We start from the raw sequence: 27,546 nt of genomic DNA, 5'->3' as shown, positions 1-27,546 counted from the left end.
TGAACCGAATTCCTTTTCTATATTCACAGAAATAAAAGTTTGATTTATGGCAGACATGTTGGCCTCCTGCTCGTTCTTCTGCACACGCGCGCCACGTTTTGGACCTTTTTAGGGGAGGAGCTCAACCAAAGGAAATGAAATGAAAAAAATCATGCAACTTCATTTCGTTATTTCTCTTCATTATGTTGCATTATTCTCGGAAAATGACCACTTTCTCATCGTGATTTTTTTCTCGTAATGTTTTGACTTTATTTTTTGTCCAATGACAGCTGTTTGCCGGGTTTTTTCCAGCTACTTCAAGTGTTCTTCTGGTCATATTCTGACTTTATTGCCATCATTTTATAACTTCTTCCCTACATAATTATCCAAAAGTGACAACTTTATTCTGTTTCTCATAATGTCGTGACTTTTTCTTTTCTTTTAATGATATTATTCTCGTAAAATGACAACTTTTTCTCCTTAAATTACAATTTTTTTTCTTGTAATATTTTGACTTTACTCCCATCATATTATAACTTTTTTTGAAATTACAACTTTATTTTGTGTTTTTCATAATATTATGACTTAACAATTCTTGAATATTTCAACTTTATGCTACTAAGATGTTATTCTTTTTGTCTCATAATATTACAACGTTATTCTTGCAAAATGGCCTTTTTTTACAAGTTTTTTCTTGTAATATTTTGACTTTCTTGCAAAATGACAACTGTTTTTACATTTCCGCTGCTGTTTTTTTGTTGTTTTTTTCCCATGTTTTCCAGCTACTTCAAGTGTTCTTCTGGTCATATTCTGATTTTATTGCCATCATATTATAACTTTTTCCCCAACTAATTATCCAAACGTGACAATTTAGTTTTGTGTTTCTCATAATATCAGGACTTTTCAAAAAAAAAAAAAAAATTGACTATTTGTACTACTACTTGTATATATTTGTTATTACTGTTTTTTTCTTAATCATTATTTTCCAGCTATTTCAACTTTCTTCTTCTAAATGTTGTTCTGGTGATGTTCTGACTTTATTGCCATAATATTATAAGTTTTTGCCCAACTTTATTTTGTGTTTCTCTTAATATCATGACTTAAAAAAAAATATTTATTTTTATTTTTTCTTGAATATTTCAACTCTATGCTACTAAAGGGATGTTATATTTTGTCAAAATATTACAATTATTCCACTAAAATTCTAGTAAAATCATGACTGTAAAGTACAGCTTTTCTTACTTGTCATATTTTGACTTTGCTTAGTTTTGCTGCTTTTTTTTATTATTATTATTTTCCAACTATTTCAACTTTCTTCTTGTAAATGTTGTAATATTATGGTAATATTGGTAATATTATAACTTTATTCCCATAACATTGTCACTTTTTCCCCCCCAACTTAAATATCCAAGAATTACAACTTTATTTTCTGTTTTTTGTAATATTCTTACAAAATATTTTTTATTGAATATTTCAACTTTACGCTAGTAAAATGTTATAATTATTTTTTGTCATAACATTATAATGTTATTCTTGCACGATTATGACTTTTTATTATTAGTTTTTTCTTGTACTATTTTGACTTTATTCCCCTAACCTAATTATTTAAAGATGACAACTTTATTTTGTGTTTGTCATATCATGACTTAAAAACAGATTGAAGATTTCAACTTTATGTTGCTAAAATGTTATTTTTTGTCACCAACGTTATTCTTGTAAACTTTTTCTCCTTAAATTACAACTTTTTTTCTGGTAATATTTTTACTTTATTCCCATCATATTAGAACTTTTCCGCCAATTTAAATATCAAAAAAATTACGACTTTGTGGTTCTCATAATATCATGACTTTATAAAAAGTTTTTTTCTTGACTATTTCAACTTTATGCTACTGAAATGATGTTATTTTTGCTCATAATATTAGAGTTATTCTTGTAAGATGACGACTTTTTGTCGTTAAAATACAACTTTTTTTTCCTCGTTTGACTTTCTTTTTGCAAAATTGTAGTTTTTCCATTCCTGTTTTTTTCCAACTATTTCATCTTTCTTCTTGTAAATGTTGTTCTGCTAATATTATGATTTTATTCCCATCATATTATACGTTTTTAGTTTGTCTTTCTCATAATATCATGACTATTTCAACTTTCTTACTGAAATGATGTTATTTTTCTTCAAAACATTCTAACGTTATTGGCGTAAAATGACGACTTTAGATGGATACAAAACTTTTTTTTTAATCGCTTTTGGATAATGTTTCATTTGTAATAATGACGTAATAATAACAGACGGGTTATCTGTGAGTAAATCTTTGCTTACATAAGCCTCAACAGCTCAAACCAAGTGTTTTGTTTGTTTTTTCTCTGTTTTTACTTTCATGCTTGTCTGAGAGCACATGATCATTCCGGGAAAACCCCACCCCCTCCGAGCTCAGATTGGCTGCCGCTCTGGCATTCCAGGCTCGTGTTGTTCCCAGACGTCACATATAAATAACGCCGATGTGAGACCGACGAGGTTAGCGGCTACTTTCTCTTCGCTCGTCGTCGCACTTCCACCGCCAGATACAGGTAAAAGGGAACAGAAATAGAAACGTGTGCTATCCTGCACCTCATGTTTCAGTCTGTGTCGGCAGCTTCCTGTGCCGCTAGCATGCTAGCATAGCACGGGGAATGAATGTCATGTGACATTCGTGAGTCAGTTGTGGAGTTTGCGGAGTTTTGTGGTCCAGTAACCTTATGTAAAATATGCCAGAACGATAGCTTTAAGAGATACTAACATGTTAGGATGTTCTCCGGTTTGTCCGTGTTCAACAACAGACGGAAATGGGAAATCCCGTTCTTCCGGTCCTGTTCGGACTCTTCCTGGCTTTGGCCAACTCCTTCCCCACCCAGGAACGGGAAGAGGGGAAAAACTGGGTGGTGATCGTGGCCGGTTCTGCTTCCTGGTACAACTACAGACATCAGGTGACCACATTCGCCTAATGACCTCACTGACTTGTCGTCCGTCCTGTGGACACCATAGGAAATATTATCGTAGCACGTTCGCGTGCTACCTTTGAACGTTCAAGCGTAAAAGTGAACTGAAGGGTGTCCAAAGTGCAGCTCGTAGTCATATTTTTTTTTAAATTGGAAAATACAAACTTTCTTTAAAAAAAATACATCAAAAATATTTACAAGAATAACGTCAAAATATTAAAAGTTGTTATGATAATAACGCGAGATAAAAGTAGTCATCTTACCAGTAAAAAGTCGTACATTTACAAGAATTTCTTTAGAAGCATAATGTTGAAATATTAAAGGAAAAAAAGGATGTTTAATTTGTCAAAAGTTGTAATCTCATGAGGGAAAAACATGAAGAGAATAAAGTCCAAATATTAGAAGAGTAAAGTTTGAATAATAAGACATAAAAGTGGCAGTTTGACCAGGAAAAAAGTTTAAATTTTACAAGATAAAATTGATATATTAAAGAATTGAGTTTTTCACGAGGTGTAATATAATGAGAAAAAAGGAAATAAAAGAATAAACATGCCATTATGTTGGGAAAAATGTTCTAATATTAAGAGAATAAAGTCCAAACATTAAAGTGATAATAATAATAATAATAAGAGATCAAAGTGGTAGTTTTGATGTGGAAACAAGTTGTAATTTGACAAGAATAACGTGAATGAAATATGAAATACATCATTTTTTCAAAAGTGGTAGCATGAGGGGAGGAAAGCATCAATGTGGCATCATGGTGGGAAGAATGTTGTAAAATCAAGTATTTGTTGTAATAGAAATGTAAATATATGCGGCGTCTGGTGGAAAACGTTCTGGCACCCCCGGCTTGGCTAATGTGACAAGCTGAACATACTGTGTGAAATGGGCAATGGGATATGTTCATGTACAGCATGTTGGCAAATCGTAACGCGCGTGTGTGTGTGTCTGCGTGTGTGTGTGTGTGTGTGTGTGTGTGTGTGCGTGTGTTGATGCTTGGTATGAATCAAACGGACGGGCGGCGTGCCAGGCCGACGCGTGCCACGCCTACCAGATCGTCCACAAGAACGGCATCCCGGATGAGCAGATTGTGGTCATGATGATGGACGACCTGGCAGACGCTGATGAGTAAGCGTGTGCATCTATCTCTTTTGTAGCAGTAACACAACCGATGTTGTAGCGGTGCAGTGACTTGGCTGTGAAAGAAGTGCGCCGCGTTTTATGCCGCATGCGGAGCTAGATCCGGCCCACGCTTGCTGTCCGGCCGTCCTGCTTCAAATGCAGCAGTCTTTAGGACCGCATCAGTAGGTTGCCTACGGCCACAGCGCTTCAGGCCAGTGTTTGTTTTTTTTAACACGGCGCTACTTAGTTATTTTATCTACAGTATTTCTATTATTATTGTTATATATGATTTTATTCATTTCTATTGTTTGTTTTATTCGCATTTATTTATTCCAATAATACTTATTGTAGTATGAATAGTGTGTTTACAAGTCTAGTATGTAGTATTAGAATAATACTATGTAATAGTATACAGTGTATACTATTAGAAATAAGGCCAATGTTTGTAATTTCTTGATATTATTATTGTAATACATCATTTTATTCATTGATGTTATTTTTTACAGGGTGGGCCTTTAAATGTCTTTCACTTCAAGGTGAAACATAAGTACCCGGAACCCTACTTTTATTCGGGTATTATTCATTCTTATTATTGTCATATGAATTTATTTCTTTATAGTGTTATCTTTACTATTACTTAAATTCTAACATATGATTTTATTTATATATGTATATGATTTATTTTACTAATTTATATCATTTTTATTATTATTCTCAAGATTTATTTATTTATATGATGTATTTTATTAATTTATATTTATTATTATTATTATTATTATTCTCATATGATTTTATTTATTTTTTATTATTAGAATGTATGGATGCTAATAGTAATACTTAATATAAAGACTTGTAATTTCAATATTTGGATAAATAGTATATAATATAATAATCATCATTTTATATATATATAGTACATAAAATAGAAATATAAATAATTACAAATATATAAATTATGTATTACAATATTTATATATTGTTTATTACACATACGGATAACATGTGTATATTATTGCAATCATAATTATTATTTTTAATATTATGAGGGGAAAACAGTGACTTTAGTGAGGTTGATGTGTTAAAAGCTAAAAATATATAAGTTATATATTATGAGAAACCGCAAATGAAGTTGTCTTATTTGGCAAAAATGAAGTTGTGGGGGGGGGTGATTGGAATAAATTCCAAACATTGCAGGAATAAAGTCATAATTATGAGGAAAAAAGACTAAAAAATCTAAAAAAAATCCCAGCAAAAATGTGTGTGTGTTGGGGGGGGGGGGACAAAAGAAACTAGGGTTGTCTTTTTTTGAAAATGAGGTTGGGAGGTAAAGTTGTAATATCAAGTTAGAATATGATGACAATAAAGTCATATTATTAACATTACAGACAAATGTATGAAAATGATTTGATTAATTTTCGTGAATGGTTGATCTTTTTCTGCTACTAAAATGTTGTTTTGTCCTCAAAATGTTACATGATACTCGTCAAATGATGACTTTTCCTCTTTTTTTTTGCTATTCTCAATTTTCTTCTGCAAGTTTTGTCTTCATTGCCTCATTTTTGACTTTTCCTACAACCTCATTTTCTAAAAATGACAACTTTATTTGTTGTTTTGTTTGTTTTTCATAGCATTATGACTTTTTATGACAGTATTCCTGTAAAAAAAAAAAACAACTTTTTCTTGTGAGATTACAACTTTTTTCGATTAATATTTTGACTTCACGTGTGTAAAATGATCGCTGATTTTTCCCCTTTTTTTTGGTTTTCTTGCTGGATGATATTTTTAGAATTTGCCACGGGCCAATAAAAAACAGCAAAAAGGACACCCCTGATCCACGTAGAGTACATCGGGGCTGGGGCCGTATTTCTGATTTGAGTACATATTAGTCAGAAGGAAATAATATGTTGCTATTTTTAAGAGCTTTTAGAGAAGTGAATAAAATCCAACAAAAGTCAAGCAAGCAAGGAAATGTGGAAGTTGAAACATTGAAACGTCATGTGATGAATCTGCATGCAGTTTAGTGCACACTTCCTGCTTTTTATTGGCGGAATCTTTGTTGTGTTTTCATGAGAAATGAGACATGAATGTTGACCCATTTGTGCTGACACATCAAAATGTGCACAGCTGCTGCACAAACAAGATAAGGAGTCACGTGATGACACAGTAAGAGCGGGCGCATGTTTGACTCAAACTAATAGTTGACATCTCGCATGTCATCCCTCCTTCATGGCGCTTCCTTGGTTCCTAACACCACTGTTGGAAGTGTAGTACGATTCCTTCAATAAATGACATGTTTTGGTACTTAGAGCATAGAAAGCCTGTTTACCACCTTCTAAATACACTTTTTAGCATGATTAGAGCCCTCTAGACATGAAATAACACCCCCATAGCGACCTTTACACTCCTATTACCCAATATAGTAGACATAATAAGAGCAAATAAGACACATAAAACCTGTTTACCACCTTCTAAATACACTTTTTAACATGCGTCTGTGTAGGCTCTCAGTCGTACAGGAGTTGTCCATCGAGGAAAAGGCTTCTTGAGACGTCATCTGTACTTCTGTGAAGAAGGTGTCGGACGTTTCGCTCCTCATCCGAAGAGCTTCGTCAGCAAACTAATAAGTGCTGGTAGCCTAGGCCTTAAATACAGTAAGAGTGGGCGGAATTGGTGTGCCAACACCCTCCTCCTATTGGTTCCTTACACTAAGCCTGGGCGGAGTAGTGGTATAATCCTCTCCTGCTATTAACACCTCCGATAAAAGGGAAGTGTCGCTCCCTTAGAGGGAAATTTTGCAGACAAATTCATGGTTGTGCTATGGGCTCACCAGTCTCACCCATAGTGGCGAATCTGTACATGGAAGAGTTGGAGAAACAGGCTCTCACATTCTTCTCAGGGACAAAACCAAGGCACTGGTTTAGATACGTGGATGACACCTTTGTCATAATCAAAAAACAAGAAATTCAGTCTTTCACAGATCACATCAATGCGGTGGACACCAATATCAAATTTAGTCGCGAGGACACTAAAGAGAACCAACTAGCCTTCTTAGACTGCAAGGTAATTATAGGAGAGGACAGACAGCTACTTACAGAGGTCTTTAGAAAGGCCACACACACTGACCAATACCTGCTTTTTGAATCAAACCATCCACTACAACATAAACTAGGGGTTATTAGGACCCTCCAACATAGAGCAGAACAAATACCAACTAGTGCTGAGGGAAGGAAAAAGGAGACACAACATGTCCAGAGAGCGCTCTCAACCTGTGGGTACCCACGGTGGACTTTTAACAAATGTCAAAAGAAGAGCGTAGGGAAAGAAACCCAAAAGCCCACAGAAGCAAAAAGGAGAGGAGTGGTAGTCCCTTATGTAGTGGGGGTCTCCGAAAAACTCCAAAGGATCTTATGGCAACACAAAATTCCTACCTATTTCAAACCAGTAAATACCTTGAGACAAAAATTAGTGCATCCTAAAGACAAGGCTCCAAACCAAAAACAGAGCAATGTGGTCTATTCCATCCACTGTAAAGATGAGGAATGCAAAGAGCACTACATTGGAGAAACTAAGCAAATGCTCCAAAAAAGGCTTGATCAACATCGCAGGGACAATTCTAGTGGTCCTCAATCAGCAGTACATCTACACCTTAAAGCAACCAATCACTCTTTTGAGGACAGCGAGGTAAAGATTTTGGCCAAAGAAAACAGATGGTTTGAAAGAGGAGTAAAGGAAGCTATTTTTGTCAAATCATTTGTCATTGAATCGGAATGGTGGTTTGAGGTTTAATTTGGACCCTGTGTTCAGCAGGTTACTGAGACCAAAACCCACAGCTCTTAGTCTTGCAAATGAGGTGAAGCCAGGGCCGAGCCAGAACAATAGATGCTAACGAGCCAGTATCAGAGTTGTTCATACCCAACTCAGGGAGCGACACTTCCCTTTTATCGGAGGTGTTAATAGCAGGATAGGATTATACCACTACTCCGCCCAGGCTTAGTGTAAGGAACCAATAGGAGGAGGGTGTTGGCACACCAATTCCGCCCACTCTTACTGTATTTAAGGCCTAAGCTACCAGCACTTATTAGTTCACTGACGAAGCTCTTCAGATGAGGAGCGAAACGTCCGACACCTTCTTCACAGAAGTACAGATGACGTCTCAAGAAGCCTTTTCCTCGACTTTTTAACATGATTAGAGCCCTCTAGACATGAAATAACACCCCTAGAGTCACCTTTACACTCCTATTACCCAATATAGTAGACATAAGAAGAGAAAATAAGACATAGAAAGCCACCTTCTAAATACACTTTTTAACATGATTAGAGCCCTCTAGACATGAAATTCTGAACTTCAAGTAGACATTTTAAAGCCACCCAGGAACGACATGAAACCACTGTCCTGGTTCGTCTGATGACCTGACAGCACATTCTTCTTCCTGCAGGAACCCCACCCCCGGCATCCTGATCAACAGGCCCAACGGTACCGACGTGTACAAGGGCGTGGTCAAGGACTACACTGCTGAAGTAAGTGGTCATCTTGATCACTGCCTAGCATGTACTTTTGCAGCACACTTTCACTGTGTGTGTGTGTGTGTGTGTGTGTGTGTGTGTGTGTGTGTGTGTGTGTGTGTGTGTGTGTGTGTGTGTGTGTGTGTGTGTGTGTGTGCAGGCAGTGACTCCAGCCAACTTCCTGGCAGTGCTGCGGGGCGACGCCTCCAAAGTCAAAGGTGGTTCGGGCAAAGTGCTGAGGAGGCGAGTGATTGATGGAGAACCAATCGTGTGCTTTTTATTTTCCAGCGCATCGCAAAGTTCTATCATGCTGCTTTATATCTCCGCAGCGGCCCCAACGATCACATCTTTGTTTACTTCACTGATCACGGCGCCCCTGGAATTCTGGCTTTCCCCATTGGAGAGGTGGGCATCCTCTTTTTCTTTGGGGGGCGGGGAGAGATGTTCATATTTCACTGGCCAACAGTGGTGCTACCAGGGGCTGATGAGGGAATTATGACGTCATATGAATAAAATTGTATCATATGAAAAAATAAGAAAAGCACTCACGCAGAATGCGGAACCTCTGCTAAGCACTATGATTCCCCCATATTGTGATTTAAGCACAAATATTAGTCCTACATTTATTTTATCTGCATATTTAGATTCCTTGACCATGAAAACGTACCACGGTTTGAATGACTTAAAGAATGCTAACATTAGCATGCTATCATGTAGCATAATAGTGCAAAGTGTATCAGTGCCTACCTCTGAAAATGTTACTATAGTTATTTTAGCATGCTAACACGATAATGTTAACATGCTGGCACCTGGCATGATAGTGCTAAGTGTCTGGTTAAGTTCATATTCAGTTAAATCGCAAAAAAAAAGACTAGTATGCTCAAATGTTAGCATGCTAACACCTAGCATAATGGTGTCTACCTATGAAAATGGCTAAAAATGCTACTATGCGAACAATGCTAACATTGGCATGCTAACACCTAGCATGATAGTGTGAAGTGTTCATGTGTCTACCCATGAAAAATGTGAGTATAATTATGTTAATGTTAATATGCTAACACCTAGTATGACAGTCCTAGCAAAAAAATGCTCATATGCTCATATTTACGTGCTAGCAATGCGAACATGCTAACATTAGCACGCTAACTCTGAGCATGATAGCGCAATGTATCGGAAAGGCTAAATGTCCAGAACAAGTGCTCTGACCTTTTTTTTGTGGAGTTATATGCACAAATGACAAAAATGTTAAAGAATCCTTTAAAAAATAGTCCTGGATCCAGATGGAGATCCGGATCGGCCCCAAAATCGAATCGGTTCTTCCTTACCCCATTTCCGACAAGTCCTGAAAATTTCGCCTAAATAGATACATGCCGGCAAAAAGAGAAGCAGAAAGTTATCGGTTTGAAAACCCCCCGATATTGTGCATGTCCAGGTTGAAGGTAACGATGGTGTTGTCTTTGCAGCTGCACGTCAAAGACCTCCAGGAGACCCTCAAGTACATGCACGACAATAACAAGTACAAGAAGGTGAGTACCTCGTTAACACCAACGCTAACACTGGCAGTACTGGTCATGATCGTAACCATTGTCACATGTGTCAGATGGTGCTGTACATTGAAGCATGCGAGTCTGGATCCATGATGAAGCACCTGCCTGATGACATTGATGGTGAGTTGCTGACCTTGGAGCCTGATAACAGGAAGCAGCCAGGAATCAGCAGCCACTTTCTACACACATCCTTTAACACGAAACCAAAATAACAAAAACAACGGCCAAAAGTAAGATTTGAGTCAAAATCTTCCCAAGAAAAAGTGGTAATGTTGGGAGACTGACGTCCTTTTTGTGGCACAAAGTTGAAATATTCACGAAAAAAGAGTAATTTTACAAGAGTGTAGTCGAAATATTAGGGAAACAAAAGTTGTATTCCACCAAGAAAATAAGCTGCAGTCTTAGGAGAATGGATTGGTAAAGCTATGAGGACAAATAAGAATGTTATTTTAGTCGCAGAGAGTTGACATCTTGCTCTTTTATGGGAAACAAAGCTCAGGTTGGGGGGACAATAATATGGGAATGAAGTCAGAATTACAAACCAAAAATGGTAAGAAGGATGTGGAAATATGTAGATCATTTTAAAAAAACACTTTCGTAGCACAGACTTGAAACATGGACAAGAGTTGGTTGGTTCTGGGTTGGGTCCCCGTAGAAGCGGAGCAGGATCCTGGTTGGCATTGCCAGCAGGAAGTCCAGCCTGTTTCCGCTGAACGTTGGCCTCCACCAAGGCTGCCCTTCGTCACCCGTTCTGTTCATCATTTTCATGCACACAATTTCTGCATCAAGGGAGTGCAGTTGGGGGGCCTTAGGATCTGGTCTCTGCTATTTGCAGACGATGTGGTCCTGATGGGGGGAGGATAGGGGGAGGGGCTCAGAGAGAAGGCGCTGCTCCGTCACATGGAGAGGAGCCAGCTGAGGTGCCTGGGGCATCTGGCCCAGATGCCCCCTGGGGCAGACCTAGGACACGCTGGAGGGATTGTGTCTCACAGCTGGCCTGGGAAGGCTTCGGGGTCCTCCGGGAGGAGGTGGGCGGGGGCCGGGAAGCCCGGGCTGCTGAAATGAAAAGCTTTTAAGCGCAGCACGTTTTGTCTTGTGTTTGGTTTAGTTTACGCCACCACGGCCGCCAATGCCCACGAGTCGTCGTACGCCTGCTACTACGACTCGGAGCGCGACACCTACCTGGGAGACTGGTACAGCGTCAACTGGATGGAAGACTCCGACCAGGTGTGATTTTTTTCTTCTTCCTTTTCTACTGAACGTGACTTTTAAGATGTTGTTCGGTCGATGACCGCCTGCCAACGTGTGCGCATTTCTCCTACTCGCCGCGTCGTTTGGAGGCCCGAATGCACTTGCTGGCTCTCCAGGTCCACGTTTTCTTTAGTCAGCTCTGTGAAACCTGGATGATGCTCCCGTGTGGAGGCACCAGTGCTCACTCCTCCCCCTGCAAATGCTCTCGGGTAGCGTGACATGCCCCCATGGGGGGAAATAAATCATCATTTCAACTCATTCCGAGGGTGTCCAAGCCACCTTGTGAACGCCTTCTCCTCCGATTTTGGGTCAACATTTGCAAAGAAAATTGGTGAGTTCCAGCTGCAATGCCACATCCCCCTTCTCTCTTTAATTACCGTGGTTCACTAGCGACCAGGGAAGCTAACATCGAAATAGCCAACGAGTTGAGTTGCGCGCTCAGCCCGTACAAAGAGCTATAAAAGAAGGGCCCTCCAAACGTGGCGGCAGCTCCAGCATGTGGTGTTAGCTTCCGCTAGGGCCCGGGCTAGCAGCTAGCTAGGTGTCACTGTTAACTCATTCAGTAGCGGCCATTTTGACACACGGAAGATTGTGTTGTATGGCCATACGAACATGGAACCTAGCGAAAGATAGATTAGCCTCCCGTCCTACATCAGGAAAAAAGCTTCTTTCTACCTTTTTCTGTTCTTTAGTAATCAGCAGTCCAACGTGGGTACGTTTCAGGGAAATATCGGTTCCTGACTAAAAAAAGGGGGGAAAAAACGGCTTTTTTGTGAAAAGATACATTTCAAGCACAACTTTGACTTTGAGACCAATATTTTTTCCTTTTGTGACAGCTCAACTATCTACACAACTGTACCGCACAAAAGAATTGACGTACAAATATAACACCATCAACTATTTGTGATTTTCATGAGCTGCGCACATGTGCACACGCGTTAAAATGTCCCTACAGTGTGTAGTCTTCTGCACAGCACACTCCTCCACGCTCTCTCACTTCCTCCTTCCTGTCATGTGTTTATTTTCCATTCAAGTTCACATGCTGAGCTGTTTAAAAATGCCACCTTCTGCCACCTTGCGACTGTTTTTACAGCTTAAAACTGCTCTAAAAGTGACATCTGTTAGTGTGCAGTTGTGTCATCGCCTCTTTGATTGGGGGGGTTGAAGAAACACACTCAAAAAAAACTTATCAGCCACCACCCACGGGGCTCATTGTGCCAGAGACCTCCGTCGCGTCACACCAGCTGCTCGGAGCGTGCGCCCGAATACAGTGCACCTTGCTGGGCTACAGCAAGTGGATCCTCCTGCTGGATTCTCCTGATAGTAGTGATGTCAGTGATCAAACGGATGATCGGTTATTGATACCATCTCGGTCTTGAGACGATATGATTGAGGTGGAAGTTGGCGCTGCGTCATGCTGACAGCCATGTGGGAGGGGTCAAACGTGACGATGCACTGTTGTAGAGAAGCTTTTGACTGAGTCTTGTGACGTTTGCGTGCCCAGGAGGACCCGTCCAAGGAAACTCTGCTCAGACAGTTCAAGGTCGTCAGGAGCCACACCAACACCAGCCACGTGCAGCAGTTTGGAAACAAAGTCTGGCAATGCCACGCAAAAGCGCACAACGCCACACACCTGACCTCTCGCTCCTCTTTTTAATCTTCTGTCGCCTTCCTCTCGTCAGACTCTGGCCCACATGAAGGTGGCGGCCTTTCAGGGCAGCCTCAAGACCGGCAAACCGCCCGGCGTCCCCCTGCCGCCCGTGGCCGACCTGGACCTGACACCGAGCCCCGACGTCCCTCTGGCCATCCTCAAGAGGAAGCTGATGGCCTCCAACGACATCAGAGAGGCCAGGGGGCTGCTGGCGGAAATAGATGCTCACTTGAAGGTGAAAACTACGCAAAATCCATCCAACTTTATTTATACAGCACTTTCCATGCAATGCACCGAGAATTAACACGCGTGAAGTCCGTGGACGGATAAATGAGCAAAAATGACTTTTCTAGCTGATGATGGCCGCCATGACCAGCTAGCTGTCCGTGTTCTGGAGGTGACACCAACCATCTGGCACCTCTCAGCTAAAGCAGAGTAAACAAAGGCTTGTGGGAGTAGATGGTGGGCTTGGTTCAGTATGTTTTCATCCAAATCCTCGTCATGCCGGGTTAGCGTGGGGTTTGCATGTAGGCCACACAGTCAGGAGACGGAGAAGCCCTGGCTGGCGCCATCAACTATAAATGTCACTTTTGCTTTCAAAAATGGAACAATGTTGAACGTCATCACCGACAACATAGAACATATTGAAGCAAAGTTGATCAATCATGCGCTATTGTGCTAGGTGTTAGCATGCTAACGTTAGCATTGTTAGCATTCTTGAAGTCATTCAAACCCTCCCGTGGTTTGTTTTCATGGTCTAGGAATATAGATATTGATGCTGTTAAAATACAATATGGGGGGACTATGCCGCTTGGCGGAGGTCTTTCTAGTTATATATACTCTATAGTTGTTATGTTAGTTATTGTGTTCAAACTGTATGGTTCAAGATTCAAGAGTTTTATTGTCATATGCACAGTAAAACTGCTGGTTCAGAGGGGAGGGCTGCCCCAACAATGTTCTGTGAGGTCTTGATCACCCGCTGGAGTGCCTTCCTATCACGTGTTGTACAGTTACCGTACCAAACAGTGATGGAGGCGGTACGGTTGTTGAACTATAGTTTGCTGTATTTCAGTAGTAACGGTATTCATATGGTATTTTGGTATTTGTGAAGCATATAAATGGGGAGGTATGTTATCTTATAGGTGAAAGACAATGGTAAACGTTTACAATTGGGGAGGGCTGGTAGGAATACGTGATGGTCATGTGCCAGCATGCATTTTGCGTATCCATCCATCCATCCATTTTCTATAACGCTTATCCTCATTAGGGTCGCGGGGGCATGCTGGAGCCTATCCCAGCTGACTTTGGGTGTCAGGCGGGGTATACCCTGGACTGGTGTCCAGCCAATGGCAGGGCACATATAGACAAACACTCACATTCATACCTATGGACAATGTAGAGTCTCCAATGAAGCTAACGTGCATGTTTTTGGAATGTGGGAGGAAACCGGAGTACCCAGAAAACCCCCCCACACACGGGGAGAACATGCTCCACACAGAAATGCCCAAGGGAGAATCCAACCCAGGTCTTCCCATCTCCAGGCTGTGTGGCCAACAGACCACCGTGCGCCGCATTTTGCGTGTGGTATTCCATTTTTTTGTTGTGAACATGTTGACGACAGATCAGGGAGATTCTGGCCGCCACCATGCGTCAGATCGCTGTGGTGGTGACGGGCGACAGGGCGGAGGCGGAGGAGGTGGTGAATGAGAGGCGGGATCTGTCTGAGCATGGGTGCTACCGGGCCGCCGTGGACCACTACAAGCACACCTGCTTCAACTGGAACAAAGCTGAGGTACCATGACCACCACACTCCAGTTGGTCACGTGTCTCACACACACACACACACACACGGCACGTCTTTCCTGAATGCACATTTATTCTCTTTCCAAGCGGAGCAAAGGTTGAATCATCTCCAGCATCGTACAAGATCATCTCTGGCTTTCTAACTGTGCTCTTGTGTTGCAGTACGAATACGCTTTGCGACATCTCTACGCCCTCCTCAACCTGTGCCAGAGAGGATACACCGCTGACCGGTATTGTTATGATGATTATTATTAGAGATGCATGGAAGAAATTAGGATTTGACCAAGTGTACCTGTTGAAATATGACATCACTACTACCAGGAGAACCAGGGTATAGAGGGGGACGAGCCACCGGGCGTGGCCCAGCAAGGTGCACTGTATTCGGGCACACGCTCTGAGCAGCCGGTGTGACGCCACGGTGGTCTCTGGCAAAACCTTTGCACTTTTCAAAAGGTTTCAGGCGGCCGATAGTATTTTTTGTGTGCTCCATGAGTTTTTTTTTTCCGTCATCGTGGAGCATTCTGTTAGGAACGGCCGTGGTCATAATTTAGGAATCCAGTACACAGAGTCACAAGTCCGTGTAACAAAACATATTTAATACAAAAAGGGTAACAAAAAGGTACAACACAGGAGAAAAAGTATAACAGAAAATACCTGCGGACCTAGTCAACGGGAAAATAGAACGAAAAACACTGCTAGCACGGATACTAAGCAGGAGAAAAAACACAGGTGTGAACAAAAGAAGCTGCTAACAAAAACTAGCAGGACAAGCACGCAAACGCTACTGCTGAAAGACATCAAGCAGATAGAACAGTACTTACAAAAGTTAGGAGTGCAATGGTCAGAATGCAACAACACAATGTACAGGTATGCTGGAGAGAGCATGACAAGGTGTAGCAGAGGCAACAATCTGGCACTGACTGGAGGTTTGCACACAGCTTAAGAAGCACTCTTAATCAGGCACAGGTGAGGACAATCAGCTCGTCAGACACGTCAGGGATGTGCTGCAAGAAAGGACAGACAGACGGCAGTACCGCAGCACAATCCTGACACATTCGCTACAACTAGCACACAAAATGTCTCCCTGGGAAAGCGAATGTTTGTTTACAAGTGAGCTCAGAGCCACAATAGTTTGACTTTACTTTCGTAACATTACACATTTTTCTGCAGCCTAATTTTCCAACAATTACAACTTTATTCGTTGTTTTCTTTCTCATGATATTACAACTTCTACAAGGTCTTTTTCTTTCATCGTTCAACTCTACGCTGCTATTAGCATCGTCACTGTTGGCATCATTCTTTCTCATACTATGACCAGTTTGTTCTCTTAAAAATGCACCTTTTTTGTCATTGGAGTTGGACTTTTTTATATATATTTTGACTTTATTCTCATAAAATTACAGCAGTTTTTTTCCATTCATGTTTTTTTCATTTTCCAACTTTGTTCTCATAAAATTACAGCTGGTTTTTTTTTTCAATTTCTGCTGTTTTATTTTTCCATATTCCGACTTTGTTCCCATTAAAATTACAGCTGTTTCCTCATTTTTGTTGTTTTTTTTTCATTTTGCAACTTTATTCTCATAAAACTAAAGCTGTTTTTCTGTGTCTGCTGTTTTTGTTTTTTTTCCAACTTTGTTCTCATTAAAATTACAGCTGTTTTTCCAGTTCTGCTCTTTTGTTAATTCTCCAACTTTATTCTCGTAAAATTACAGATGTTTTTTTTTTTTTTTTCAATTTCTGCTTCTTTTTTTTTCATTTTCCAACTTTATTCACATAAAATTACAGCCGTTTTTCCATTTCTGCTGTTTTTTTCTGCTTCTAAAATGACATATTTTTCCTCACAGTATTATGAGTTGACTCTCTTGGAATTGTGACGTTTTTCTCTTAATATTTGGCCTTTGTTCTCCTAACATTATAGCTTTTTCTGCAACCTCATTTTCCAAAAATGACAACTTTATTAATTGTTTTGCTTCTCATATTGCAACTTGTATTCATTTATTTTTTAATATTACAACTTTATGCTTCTAAAATGGCAATAATTCCATCCATCCATCTTCTAGGTCGCTTAATCCTCACTAGGGTCGCAGGTATGATGGAGCCTATCCCAGCTGACTTGGGGCGAGAGGCGGGGTACACCCTGGACATATAGACAAACAACCATTCCCACTCACATTCATACCTATGGACCATTTAGAGTCTCCAATGAAGCTAACATGCATGTTTTTGGAATGTGGGAGGAAACCGGAGTACCCAGAAAACCCACACACGCACCTGCGCAGTACAGTTGAAGCATTTGGGTTTTTTAATGATTTTTAATGTTGGATTTATCGGGATGACGTCATAATTCCCTGCACCCCTCATAATGCTCATTGTTATTATGTAGCAGGAACATTTAGTTTTAGTTTTGTTCCTGTGTTGTTGTGATGATGTCAGTGTTTGGAAGTGAAGTGAAGTGATGATGATGATGATGTTGTTGTGTCTGTGCAGCATCCAGATGGCCATGGACTCTGTGTGTCACTTCAGCAAGTAAGAAAAGAAAAGCCCAAAGCATGAAAGCGGTGTGACGCTGGGATACGGCCTGAACGCACTATTAACATTTGGACTTTTTGTCTTGTGATGTCTTTTGATTCTGCAGAGATTCTGTGTTTTTAAGACTTTTAAGATGAGTTGCACTTTTGAGTGGAAAGGGTCAGTGAATGACGTTTTAATGATTGTCTACTTTTTAAGAGGAATATATCTTTTGTTTTTTTATGACTGTGATTTGCTGTCAGCTTTATGTGTGTGATGACCGCCCTGACGTGAATGTTTGCTTGTAAAAGTCACACAACAAATACACTCACTGTTTACTGAAGCTCATAAAGGCTCTTTCAATCAAATCTGACACACCAAAGCTGTTCAAACGTTTTTCTTGTGTACTTTTAACACATACTGAGGGGGTATTCAGTGAAAGTGGCTCCACAAACCCTTTGTGCTCAAGTTGCAACTCGTCAAAACCCAACATCCGCAATCAGACTTAACTGGTCCCGCCACGGTAGTTATCAGCTTCCTTTGTCAAGTCTGGTTTTCGGCTTCGTTCACATGAAAGGGGGCGTCTGACGTCATATTATTCTACTTCCGCTGAAAAGTGAAGCCATCCCAGCCGGTGTGTTTTACAAAAAAGTCAACAGTGTGTAATTATTATGGAGCGTGAGGTGGAGTTCCCAAAAGATGATGGCCGCTAAAAGCAACACTGTCGCCGCCAATACAGCTGACAGAATCATGCAAGTTAACACTGATTTGTTATACTAACGATACCCTGCTAGTCTTCTCATTTATCAGCGCTCAACATTGCACCACTTTGACATTTTAACACTTGTCCATTTCAAAAATAAATACATTGGAGAACATCCATCCATTTTCTATACCGCTTCATCTTCATTAGGGTCGCGGGGGTATGCTGGAGCCTATCCCAGCTGACTTCGGGCAACAGGCGGGGTACACCCTGGACTGGTGTCCAGCCAATGGCAGGGCACATATAGACAAACACTCACATTCATACCTATGGACTATCTAGAGTCGCCAATGAAGCTAACGTGCATGTTTTTGGAATGTGGGAGGAAGCCGAGTACCCGGAGAAAAAACACGCGCACACGGGGAGAACATGCAAACTCCACACAGAAATCGAACCCAAGTCTTCCCGATATCCAGGCTGTTACTGTGGGCCAACATGCTAACCACTAGACCACCGTGCGGCCACATTGGAGAACAGCTTTTTAAAATCATTGCAGGATGGCTTTTTGTTGTATCTCGTTGTGACCACTAGGTGGCAAGGACTGCTGTGACGTTTAATCTGCTAATGTTGGCCTAATTATTATTTCATATTGCATTTTATTCCTGGCGTGTGAGCATATCTAGTGCATTCCCTCGTCTGACAGTCTATCTCGCTTATAGATGGATAGTATCATCAGGGAATGCTCTTTTGTTTACATTTTTGTTCTCCATGTCCCCTCGGGGTGATGGCGACGCCATCTCCGAATGAGTCAAAGAGTGAAACAGTGGCACTTTCATAGCTGATTATAACCTCAAAGCCTTGATATAACCTGGTAGGGACCAGGTTATGAGTTTAGCCTAAGTTACCATGGTGATCCGGCCACTTTAAAAGAGAGCTCCCTTCGCTGAACACAAAAATCCGGCTTTCCACTCAACACAGCTCGCTAAACCACAAACTCGCGAGGCTGTACACCCTCTAAAACAGGGGTCTCAAATTCGCGGCCCGCGGGATATTTTTTATGGCACGTGACGAGACATGGAGGAGTAGTGTAATTGCTATAAAAAATATTTCCTTTTGATATGATTCTACTTGATAGCATTGCTCTACTTGAGAGACGTGAGATGTTGTGTTTTCTGAATGAGTTTAAAATAGCTTGACTGCTTTTCACACACCGAAACTAAAATCCTGTTTCCACTTATGTTGCTAAAACATCCTCATTCTTTCTGTACCTTTGCTGCTTATAGTCTGGTTAAAATATGCTGCAAAAGTTCCACCCCTTTTGTACCGCTTGTCTTTATTAGGGTCACGAGTAAGCTGGAGCCTATCCCAGCTGAATGCAGCAAAATACAAACTATGAAATGTATTTATTTTTTGGTTTCACCCTATCACTGTATCCCGATATTATCATTATCGGGAGCCGTGCATCGCGTATCATACCGTATTGTGGGGTACCCTGAGATTCCCAGCACCATTCCCAATACTTCATGCGGCCCAGCCACAGCCAGACCCTATCTCCAGCGGCCCCCAGTGACATTGAGTTTGAGACCCCTGCCCTAAAAGTATCACGCCATTTAAAAATAACAACGTGTTATTAATCAGGCGCGGAGCACTCCACACATTTCCCAATTTTTAATCAGGCACTTAGCCCGCTACCCTACTGTTTCAGATACCGCCCATTTGTAACCAGTTTGTAACCCTCGTAGCCCCGCCCACTTGAGTTATGCGGAAGATAAAAGGAGCAAGCAGCCGACTTTTCGTGAGATGACAAAAGTTTAACAGCAATGACAACGCGATTAAATTAACATCCTCGGTAGACAGCAAAACTAGTGCTCAAGTCGCCACGAAGACTCCTTTGTGGTTCCGGCAGACAGCTAGCTAGCTGCTGCGGTTAGCCGTTTTGCTAACTTTTAACAGCTGCTTTTATTGCGCAAGTCTGCTGCGTCCCAGACCGCCGCTGGAGCTTTCGCCATGGGATCCAGAGCTTCTACGTTGCTCCGGGAAGAGGAGATCGAAGAAATTAAGAAGGAGACTGGCTGTGCGTTTTGTCTTTTCTGTAATTCTACCAGACGTCAGCGGGCTAGCCGCCATGCTTGTTACAGGAGGGTTGTTATTTCCTTGAGTTGCATCCTTCAAGGAAATAGCTTTTAAAATGGGGACGTTTTATGGCTTCCAGTATTGCTGTCTCGGTTGCGTAGTTCAGGCACGTCAACTCGGGAGTGTAAATGTCAACTGCATTCTCTCCTCTCTCCTCTCTGCAGTCTCCCACAGTCAGATCACCCGTCTGTACAGCCGCTTCACCAGTCTGGATAAAGGAGAGAATGGCACCCTCAGGTGACACTTTTACCATTAAGATTTTAAATGGTCACTGACATGATGATGATGAAGATGATATATATTTTGTTTGTAATTATGTTCGATTATGGTCTTGATTTTTGAAAGGAAACTGTAAATTGGCAAAATTGACGTTTACGATTGATGGCGCTCGCTCTCGCAGTTCAGCCTCATTTCCGGAAGTGACGCCACCTGAGTACTATCATTCAGTTAAACAAAAATAAAGATTTGAGCCATGTGTCAATACTTTTGGAGGAGAAAAGAAGGGAGAACATTTGGAGATGAAATAGAGAACTTTTAGAACATGGAGATGATGAATGGTCGCTTTCAAAACAGAATGTTAAGTGTAAATTACTCTGGGGTTGCTTATCCTGCAATTATTGTTTTCAGTCGGGTTCTTAATGAGTGTAAAGGGGTCTTTATAGCCTGTTTGGTTGTATATGGCTGTGAAAGGATGTTTATATAAGCTGTATAATGCTTTGCAGCCTTGTCGCTATCATGGAAATGTGTTTAGAAGTCATAATGTAAAGAAGACATGACTTGGCATTCTTTTTCAAAATGTGTTTATAGCGTACTTTCAGGCCAAATACTACTTGTAAAAAGTCATCAGTGAAACAATCACTGCAAAGAACAGAACTCGAGGTGGGTGTCCATGGGTGTCTCTCGTTTGCCCATTTTTGTCTTAAAGCTTTGTCTTTTGGAAAATAAAGAAACTTCCAGTATGTCTGGGATGCTGTGAACATCCAGCAGCAACACTACATTTTGGCATGACTGCTATTTGGATGAACTGAATACTGAACCAAGTCCACCATCAACAGTACCTCCACAAGCGTTTGAGACGTCACTTCCGGAAATGAGGCTGAACAGCGAGAGCTAGCTCGTCATGGCAGGTGCCATCAACTCTAAATGTCATTTTTGGGAATTTACCATTGGCTTTCAAAAATGGAGAAATGTAGAAGATAATAACAAACAATATAACGTATTTCAGCAAAGTTGATGCATCATGTCAGGGACTGGTGCTTCTGAACCTTTTTGAGCCTGTGTTGAATGCTAAATAGGCAAAACACACCACGGTGTTTGATGTGCGTGAGTGACAGGCTATATTGTTTTGTTCGTGGACTGTTCGTGTCCTCATTCCAGTCTTCCACAAGCAATTGAATGGGAACTGCAACGCCCTCCGACGCCACTATGGCAAGTTGTGGATCGCAACTTTGTTCCAAAATGACAGAACAACCAACACCCCCCCCCCCCCCCCCCCGCCCACACACACACACACACACACACACACACACACACACACACACACAAGCACACAAGTCTTTGGCACTGTTGCTTTCATATTTGTAGTAGTTGCTTATCCTTTACCAGTATCCTCATGGGTCTTTTTTTGCTACTTTTGAACATAGCTTGTCTTTTCATTTCATTTCAATTTCCTAACAGTTTCAACTGACTGGCTTTATTCCCATAATATTTTGACTTTATTCTTGTAACATAACTCTTTCCGCACCCCAATTTTCCAAAAATGACAACTTTATTTGTTGTATTTGTTGTCTCAGAATATTACCACTTTGAAAAAGTAACTTATTCTTTACTATTTTTAACTTTATGTTACTAAAATGACTTTTCCTCATAATATTATGAGTTTATCTGGTAAAATTACACCTTTTTTTCTCTTTACAATCCAAATTTTCTCTCTTTAGTATTTTGAGTTTATGATCATAAAATTCAAACTTTTTTCGCAACCTAGTTTTTACAATAACTTTATTTTTTGTTTTGGTTGTTTCTCATATTATTACAACTTTGGGAGGGGGGGACCATAATGTTGTGCTGAGTCACAGCTGAACTTTGTGTGGATAATTTCAGAATCTGTGACAAACTGAAGAGTTTGATGATTGCAGGGAGGCTGTAATAAGTGAAGAGGGGGCTAATGATTATGTTTGCTACAAACGCTAGCTTCATTGTGTGTGTGTGTGTGTGTGTGTGTGTGTGTGTGTTTACACACAACAAGTGTGGGTTGTTCTTGTGCGGTCACATTGACAGTCAAGGTGACTTTGGAATTAGTATTTTTGTTGGAGGTATTATTGGTTGCCACAACACGTGACAATAACGCCAACACAAGAAATGATGTCCTCTTATGCCTGCTGGATGCTTCCCGTGAAGCTACTGCTATTTTGTGGAAGTCATAAATGTTTTATTTTTTTAAAAGACAGGAGGTTGCCTACAGCCACAGCTGTTTGAGATGCTGCTTTTGTAGACCTCACACCCGGCAATAATAGATGTATGGTAGTCTTTTCCATGCGCCTGTACATTTTAGCAAGGGCCACGCTTTGACTATTTTCGTTGACGTAATTGTCTTGTCCTCGCTGAGCTGCCCCCTTATCGTAGTGGAGGAGTTGGTGTGTCCTGATGATCCGAGGAGCTAAGTTGTCGGGGGCGTTTATGGCCCTGGTAGGACCACCCAAGACCAACAGTTCCTAGGTGAGGGACCACACAAAGCGGAGCTCAAGCAACAGACATGGGTCGAGGGCCCAAAGTTGTCGGGTGGCAGCCGTAAGTGCTGCTGCTATTTTGTGGACCGTATTCCACTCTGCCCTTGCCAGTAGTGAGTGGCTCAGGGCCTGTACATTGGAGCTTCACCCGGTGAACCAGAGGATAGTTTCCCTCCGCCCCAAACAGCAGTTCAGTCCAGAATACCCGCCCTTTTTTGAAGTTCTGAGAGGGAGTACTGGAGAGTTCTCCCTCGGGGGCTTCCTTAGTTCTGCTGGGGAACTTCAAGGCTCACATTGGTAGCAACACTGGACCTGGAAAGGTGTGCTTCTGGATTGGCAGTTCGGAATGATGGTTCCCCCCTTTTTAAGGAGGTGTACTGGAGGGTGTGTTCCAACTATGGTGGGATCACACTCCTCAGCCTCCCTGGTAAGGTCTATTCAGGGGTTCTGGAGAGGAGGATCCACTGGATAGTGGAGTCTCTGATTCAGGAGTAGAAGTGTGGTTTTGGTCCTGGTCGTGGAACTGTGGACCAGCTCTACACTCTCAGCAGGGTCCTTGAGGGTGCATGGGAGTTTGCCCAACCAGTCTACATGTGTTTAGTGGACTTGCAGAAGGCATTCCACCATGTTCCTGCAGTAATTCTGTGGGGATATTCTGGGAATATGGGGTACCGGACCACCTAATTCAGACATTTTGTTCCCTGTGTGACCAGTGTCAGAGTTTGGCATTGCCGGCAATAAGTTGGACGCGTTTCCAGTGAGGGTTGGACTCCGCCAGGGTTGCCCTTTTGTCACGGATTCTGTTACTTTTATGGACAGAATTTCTAGACGACACCAGGGCGTTGAGGGGTTCCGGTTTGGTGGCTGCAGGATTGGGTCTCTGCTTTTTGCACATGTGATCCTGCTGGCTTCATCAAGCCGTGACCTTCAACTCTCACTGGATCGGTTTGCAGCCAAGTGTGAACCGGCCAGGATGAGAATCAGCACCTCCAAGTCTGAGTCCATTGTTCTTGTTCGGAAAAGTATGCAGTGCCATTTCCGGGTCAGGGATGAGATCCTGCCCCAGGTGGAGGACAAACTCAAAAGTAGAACCGCTACTCCTCCGCATTGAGAGGACCCAGATGAGGTGAATCAGGCATCTGGTCAGGCCTCCCGGACGCCTCCCTGGAGAGGTGTTCAGGGCCGTGTGTGGGCGTGTGTGTGTGTGTGTGTGTGTGTGTGTGTGTGTGTGTGTGTGTGTGTGTGTGTGTGTGTGGGGGGGGGGGAGTCGTGTGTGTCCTTGTGTTCAAGGACATGAAAGTCTGGACTTCCCTGCTTAAGCTGCTGCCCCCACCACCCCAACGTGGATGAGTGGAAGAGGATGGATGGATGGATAATTGTTTATGGGAAAATATTGACACCTATGGTTATTTTGCTTTAGCAGACCACACGCTAGGTGTCTGTGATTCAGTGGAGAATTTATGGTAGACTTATACTATGAACAATGCTTTGCTTCTTTTTACACTTGTATCATTGTTAGGAATGCTGAAAGGTGACTTAAAACATCACCTGTACACTTAATGATGCTTTTGTGATGGCCACAGTTTGACCCTGGAACAGATGAGCATCATTATTATCAGGAAATGTTGTGAAGAAACTAACCGAGTCAACGAGTGTCCTACTTTTAACAAGTTTCAGCGCCAGCGGACAGACAAAACATGCTTGTTTGTAGTCAAACAGTGTTTCGGTTAGGCAATACACTTCAAACTGTGTGTGTGTGTGTGTGTGTGTGTGTGTGTGTGTGTGTGTGTGTGTGTGTGTGTGTGTGTGTGTGTGTGTGTGTGTGTGTGTGTGTGTGTGTGTGTGTGTGTGTGTGTGTGTGTGTGTGTGTGTGTGTGTGTGTGTGTGTGTGTGTGTGTGTGTGTGTGTGTGTGTGTGTGTGTGTGTGTGTGTGTGTGTGTGTGCTCGCAGTCGAGAAGATTTCCAGAGGATTCCAGAGTTGGCCATCAATCCTTTGGGAGATCGCATCATCAATGCCTTCTTCCCTGAAGGGTGAGTTGGAGCTCTGTCATGTGCGCACGCACGTGTGTCCTTGTCCTCACTCTCATGCTCGTCTCATCTTGCCAGCGAGGATCAGGTGAACTTCCGAGGCTTCATGCGGACCCTGGCCCACTTCCGGCCCATCGAGGACAGCGAGAAGAACAAGAACCCTGCCGCCAGTGAACCGCTCAACAGCAGAACAAACAAGCTGCTCTGTGAGTGACGAGACCCGCCACCAGGGCGGCGATACCTGCAACAACACATTTCATTTTTTCTTTTTTTTGTGTTCCAGTTGCTTTCCGTCTGTACGACCTGGACAGAGACGACAAGATCTCACGAGACGAGCTGCTGCAGGTAGCCTCACTTTCACCCATGATCACGCTGACTTTTCATGCTGTTAAGAATGTCACATGCCGTCTTACATGGTGTCCCCCACGGTGTCTTGCATGACGTCCCCCACGGTGTCTTGCGTGGCGTCCCCCACGGTGTCTTGCGTGGCGTCCCCCACGGTGTCTTGCGTGGCGTCCCCCACGGTGTCTTGCGTGGCGTCCCCCACGGTGTCTTGCGTGGCGTCCCCCACGGTGTCTTGCGTGGCGTCCCCCACGGTGTCTTGCGTGGCGTGTCTTGCATGGCGTCCCCCACGGTGTCTTGCATGGCGTCCCCCACGGTGTCTTGCATGGCGTCCCCCATGGTGTCTGAGGACATGGAGGGTGTATGGTGGTCCAGATGGTGGTGTTTGCGTGTTTAACTGCTGACCTAATAGCATACCTCAGTTGCTAATAAACTCCTGTCAGAATGATGGTGAGGGTGATGGTGGTGGTGATGATGATGATGATGATGATGATGACAATGACATAATGTATGTTTGTTTGCGGTGGGCAGGTGTTGAGGATGATGGTGGGCGTGAACATCTCGGACGAGCAGCTAGGCAGCATTGCCGACAGGACCATCCAGGAAGCCGACACCAACGGAGATAACTCCATTTCCTTCACCGAGTTCATCAAGGCAAGTTTGGCTTCCATCATTGCTTCACTTTGTCCTTCATCGTCCAACACCTCCAACACGTTGCTTGTTCCGCACTAAGCACTATGACCAGTAGGGGGCAGCACAGTGATGTTCCACTGCAAGCACCTTCTGTATGTACACACAAACAATTGCACAATGATGAACAAATGTGTTTATTTCATATATCAAGTATAGACTAGAAGTTAGATAGAAATATTGCTATTCTTCTCATTCTTTTCTTTGCGGAGTGGATAGAACAGTGTTGTTAAATGGATGTGATGTAGATATGGAATGTGTTTATAGTGACTTTTCACTCATTATTGGTACATGGGCGCCTCTCCCTAACCAGCGTACGTGTCCTGCTATTGTTTGACAGGTCCTGGAGAAAGTGGACGTGGAGCAGAAAATGAGCATCCGCTTCCTGCACTGAGTGACTTTATCATCATTTAGGAAATCATCAATATCTCCTAACCCCCTTACTCCTTCTCTTCCTTTGCCGAGTGGTCAGCAGGTGACTGTGGTCCTCACCTCCCAGCAGACCCCAATGCACGTGCCTTGTTTTTCTTCTTATTTATCAGCAGCCACTGAAAAAAAGATGGAAGTGCACGCTACATGCACACATGCTATCTATCAATATCGCATGCTGCTCTACTATACTACAGTATAGGATTCCACTGAAACACATAGATAGCTTCTCCTTGTTTGACGTTTGTTTGCCAGTAGCCGTTTCAGAGCAGCTTGAGTACCACCATTTGCTTTTCATGTCTGGACTTGATAACGTAGACAAACAAAGCGGTATGAAGGAACGCCAGCCGACTGCTGTCACTTTAAATATCAGTGTATGTGCTCCTGATGGATTGGCAATGTGGACCAGCTAGGATAACATGCTGAGTTTGTGTGCTTTTTTTTTTTTTAATGATCAACCTCACCTCTTAGAAAGCATTGTGTGTAATGCAGCATATTGTAATGTACAGATGAATATAATAAGGAAGTAGTGTAGATGTGTGACTAATGTGGGTTAATAAGGAAACAGGAAGTACAACCTTTGACCATTTTGATTTTGAGGTCATATTCTTTGCTAGTGTTTTGTCAAACACCATTGCACAGATTTATTCCAATAAAAATCAGGTGCCATCTTTGTAGTGTCTTTTTAACCTCAGGGACATGGTGGAATCATTTTGTTGGGTAGAAAACGAACGATTGTACTGTAAAATATAAAGTGTAAAACAACATGATGCCATTTCCGGCGATGATTGCACGCCTCTTGTTGTGAAGCTACAGTACACGAGACACTTCTGGTAAGAGCTTGCCTCCACATCGCGAACTTCGGTTGGATAAGCCTTATGTAATTCTCAAATTGAGATGTGATATTGTAACGATAAGAACACGTTTCCAAAGATCCGTGATGGATGTTCGGCTCGGCTTTTGAAAATAAAATGGTAAACATCAGGTCCGAGCTCGTGTTGCTAGAAACACTTCACTTGGCGCACTGGTACTCGAAAGGAAATAGATTTATTATTATTATTTATTATTAGGATTATTTTACTAGACGTAAACTGTCATGTCAGTAAACATCTCATGTCAAAAACTCAACGAATGAGCTCCTCAATTTGAAGAGGCTGACGT

The 27,546-nt window shown here is 42.1% G+C and overlaps 2 protein-coding genes across 2 annotated transcripts; both read left to right on the top strand.

Annotated features, from left to right (window-relative positions):
* Nucleotides 1-2,383: 2,383 nt before the first annotated feature.
* Nucleotides 2,384-17,716, top strand: lgmn (legumain). Its single transcript, XM_054795569.1, has 14 exons — nucleotides 2,384-2,541; nucleotides 2,791-2,937; nucleotides 3,980-4,077; nucleotides 8,508-8,589; nucleotides 8,735-8,817; nucleotides 8,904-8,979; nucleotides 10,038-10,100; nucleotides 10,175-10,241; nucleotides 11,230-11,348; nucleotides 12,877-12,966; nucleotides 13,055-13,258; nucleotides 14,645-14,815; nucleotides 14,989-15,056; nucleotides 17,314-17,716. The coding sequence occupies exons 2-14, from the start codon at nucleotides 2,797-2,799 to the stop codon at nucleotides 17,354-17,356; spliced, it is 1,305 nt and encodes a 434-aa protein (XP_054651544.1). The 5' UTR covers nucleotides 2,384-2,541; nucleotides 2,791-2,796; the 3' UTR covers nucleotides 17,357-17,716.
* Nucleotides 17,717-19,763: 2,047 nt separating this feature from the next.
* chp1 (calcineurin-like EF-hand protein 1) lies at nucleotides 19,764-27,059 on the top strand. The gene is made up of 7 exons (XM_054795578.1): nucleotides 19,764-20,111; nucleotides 20,335-20,407; nucleotides 24,847-24,927; nucleotides 25,003-25,130; nucleotides 25,208-25,269; nucleotides 25,798-25,920; nucleotides 26,297-27,059. Exons 1-7 carry the CDS (start codon nucleotides 20,045-20,047, stop codon nucleotides 26,348-26,350), a joined length of 588 nt encoding a protein of 195 aa, XP_054651553.1. The 5' UTR covers nucleotides 19,764-20,044; the 3' UTR covers nucleotides 26,351-27,059.
* The last annotated feature ends 487 nt before the right edge of the window (nucleotides 27,060-27,546 follow it).

Source organism: Dunckerocampus dactyliophorus, chromosome 13 (assembly GCF_027744805.1).
Source record: "Dunckerocampus dactyliophorus isolate RoL2022-P2 chromosome 13, RoL_Ddac_1.1, whole genome shotgun sequence".
Classification (NCBI taxonomy): Eukaryota; Metazoa; Chordata; class Actinopteri; order Syngnathiformes; family Syngnathidae; genus Dunckerocampus; species Dunckerocampus dactyliophorus.
This window is presented reverse-complemented; position numbering and strand designations above follow the sequence as displayed.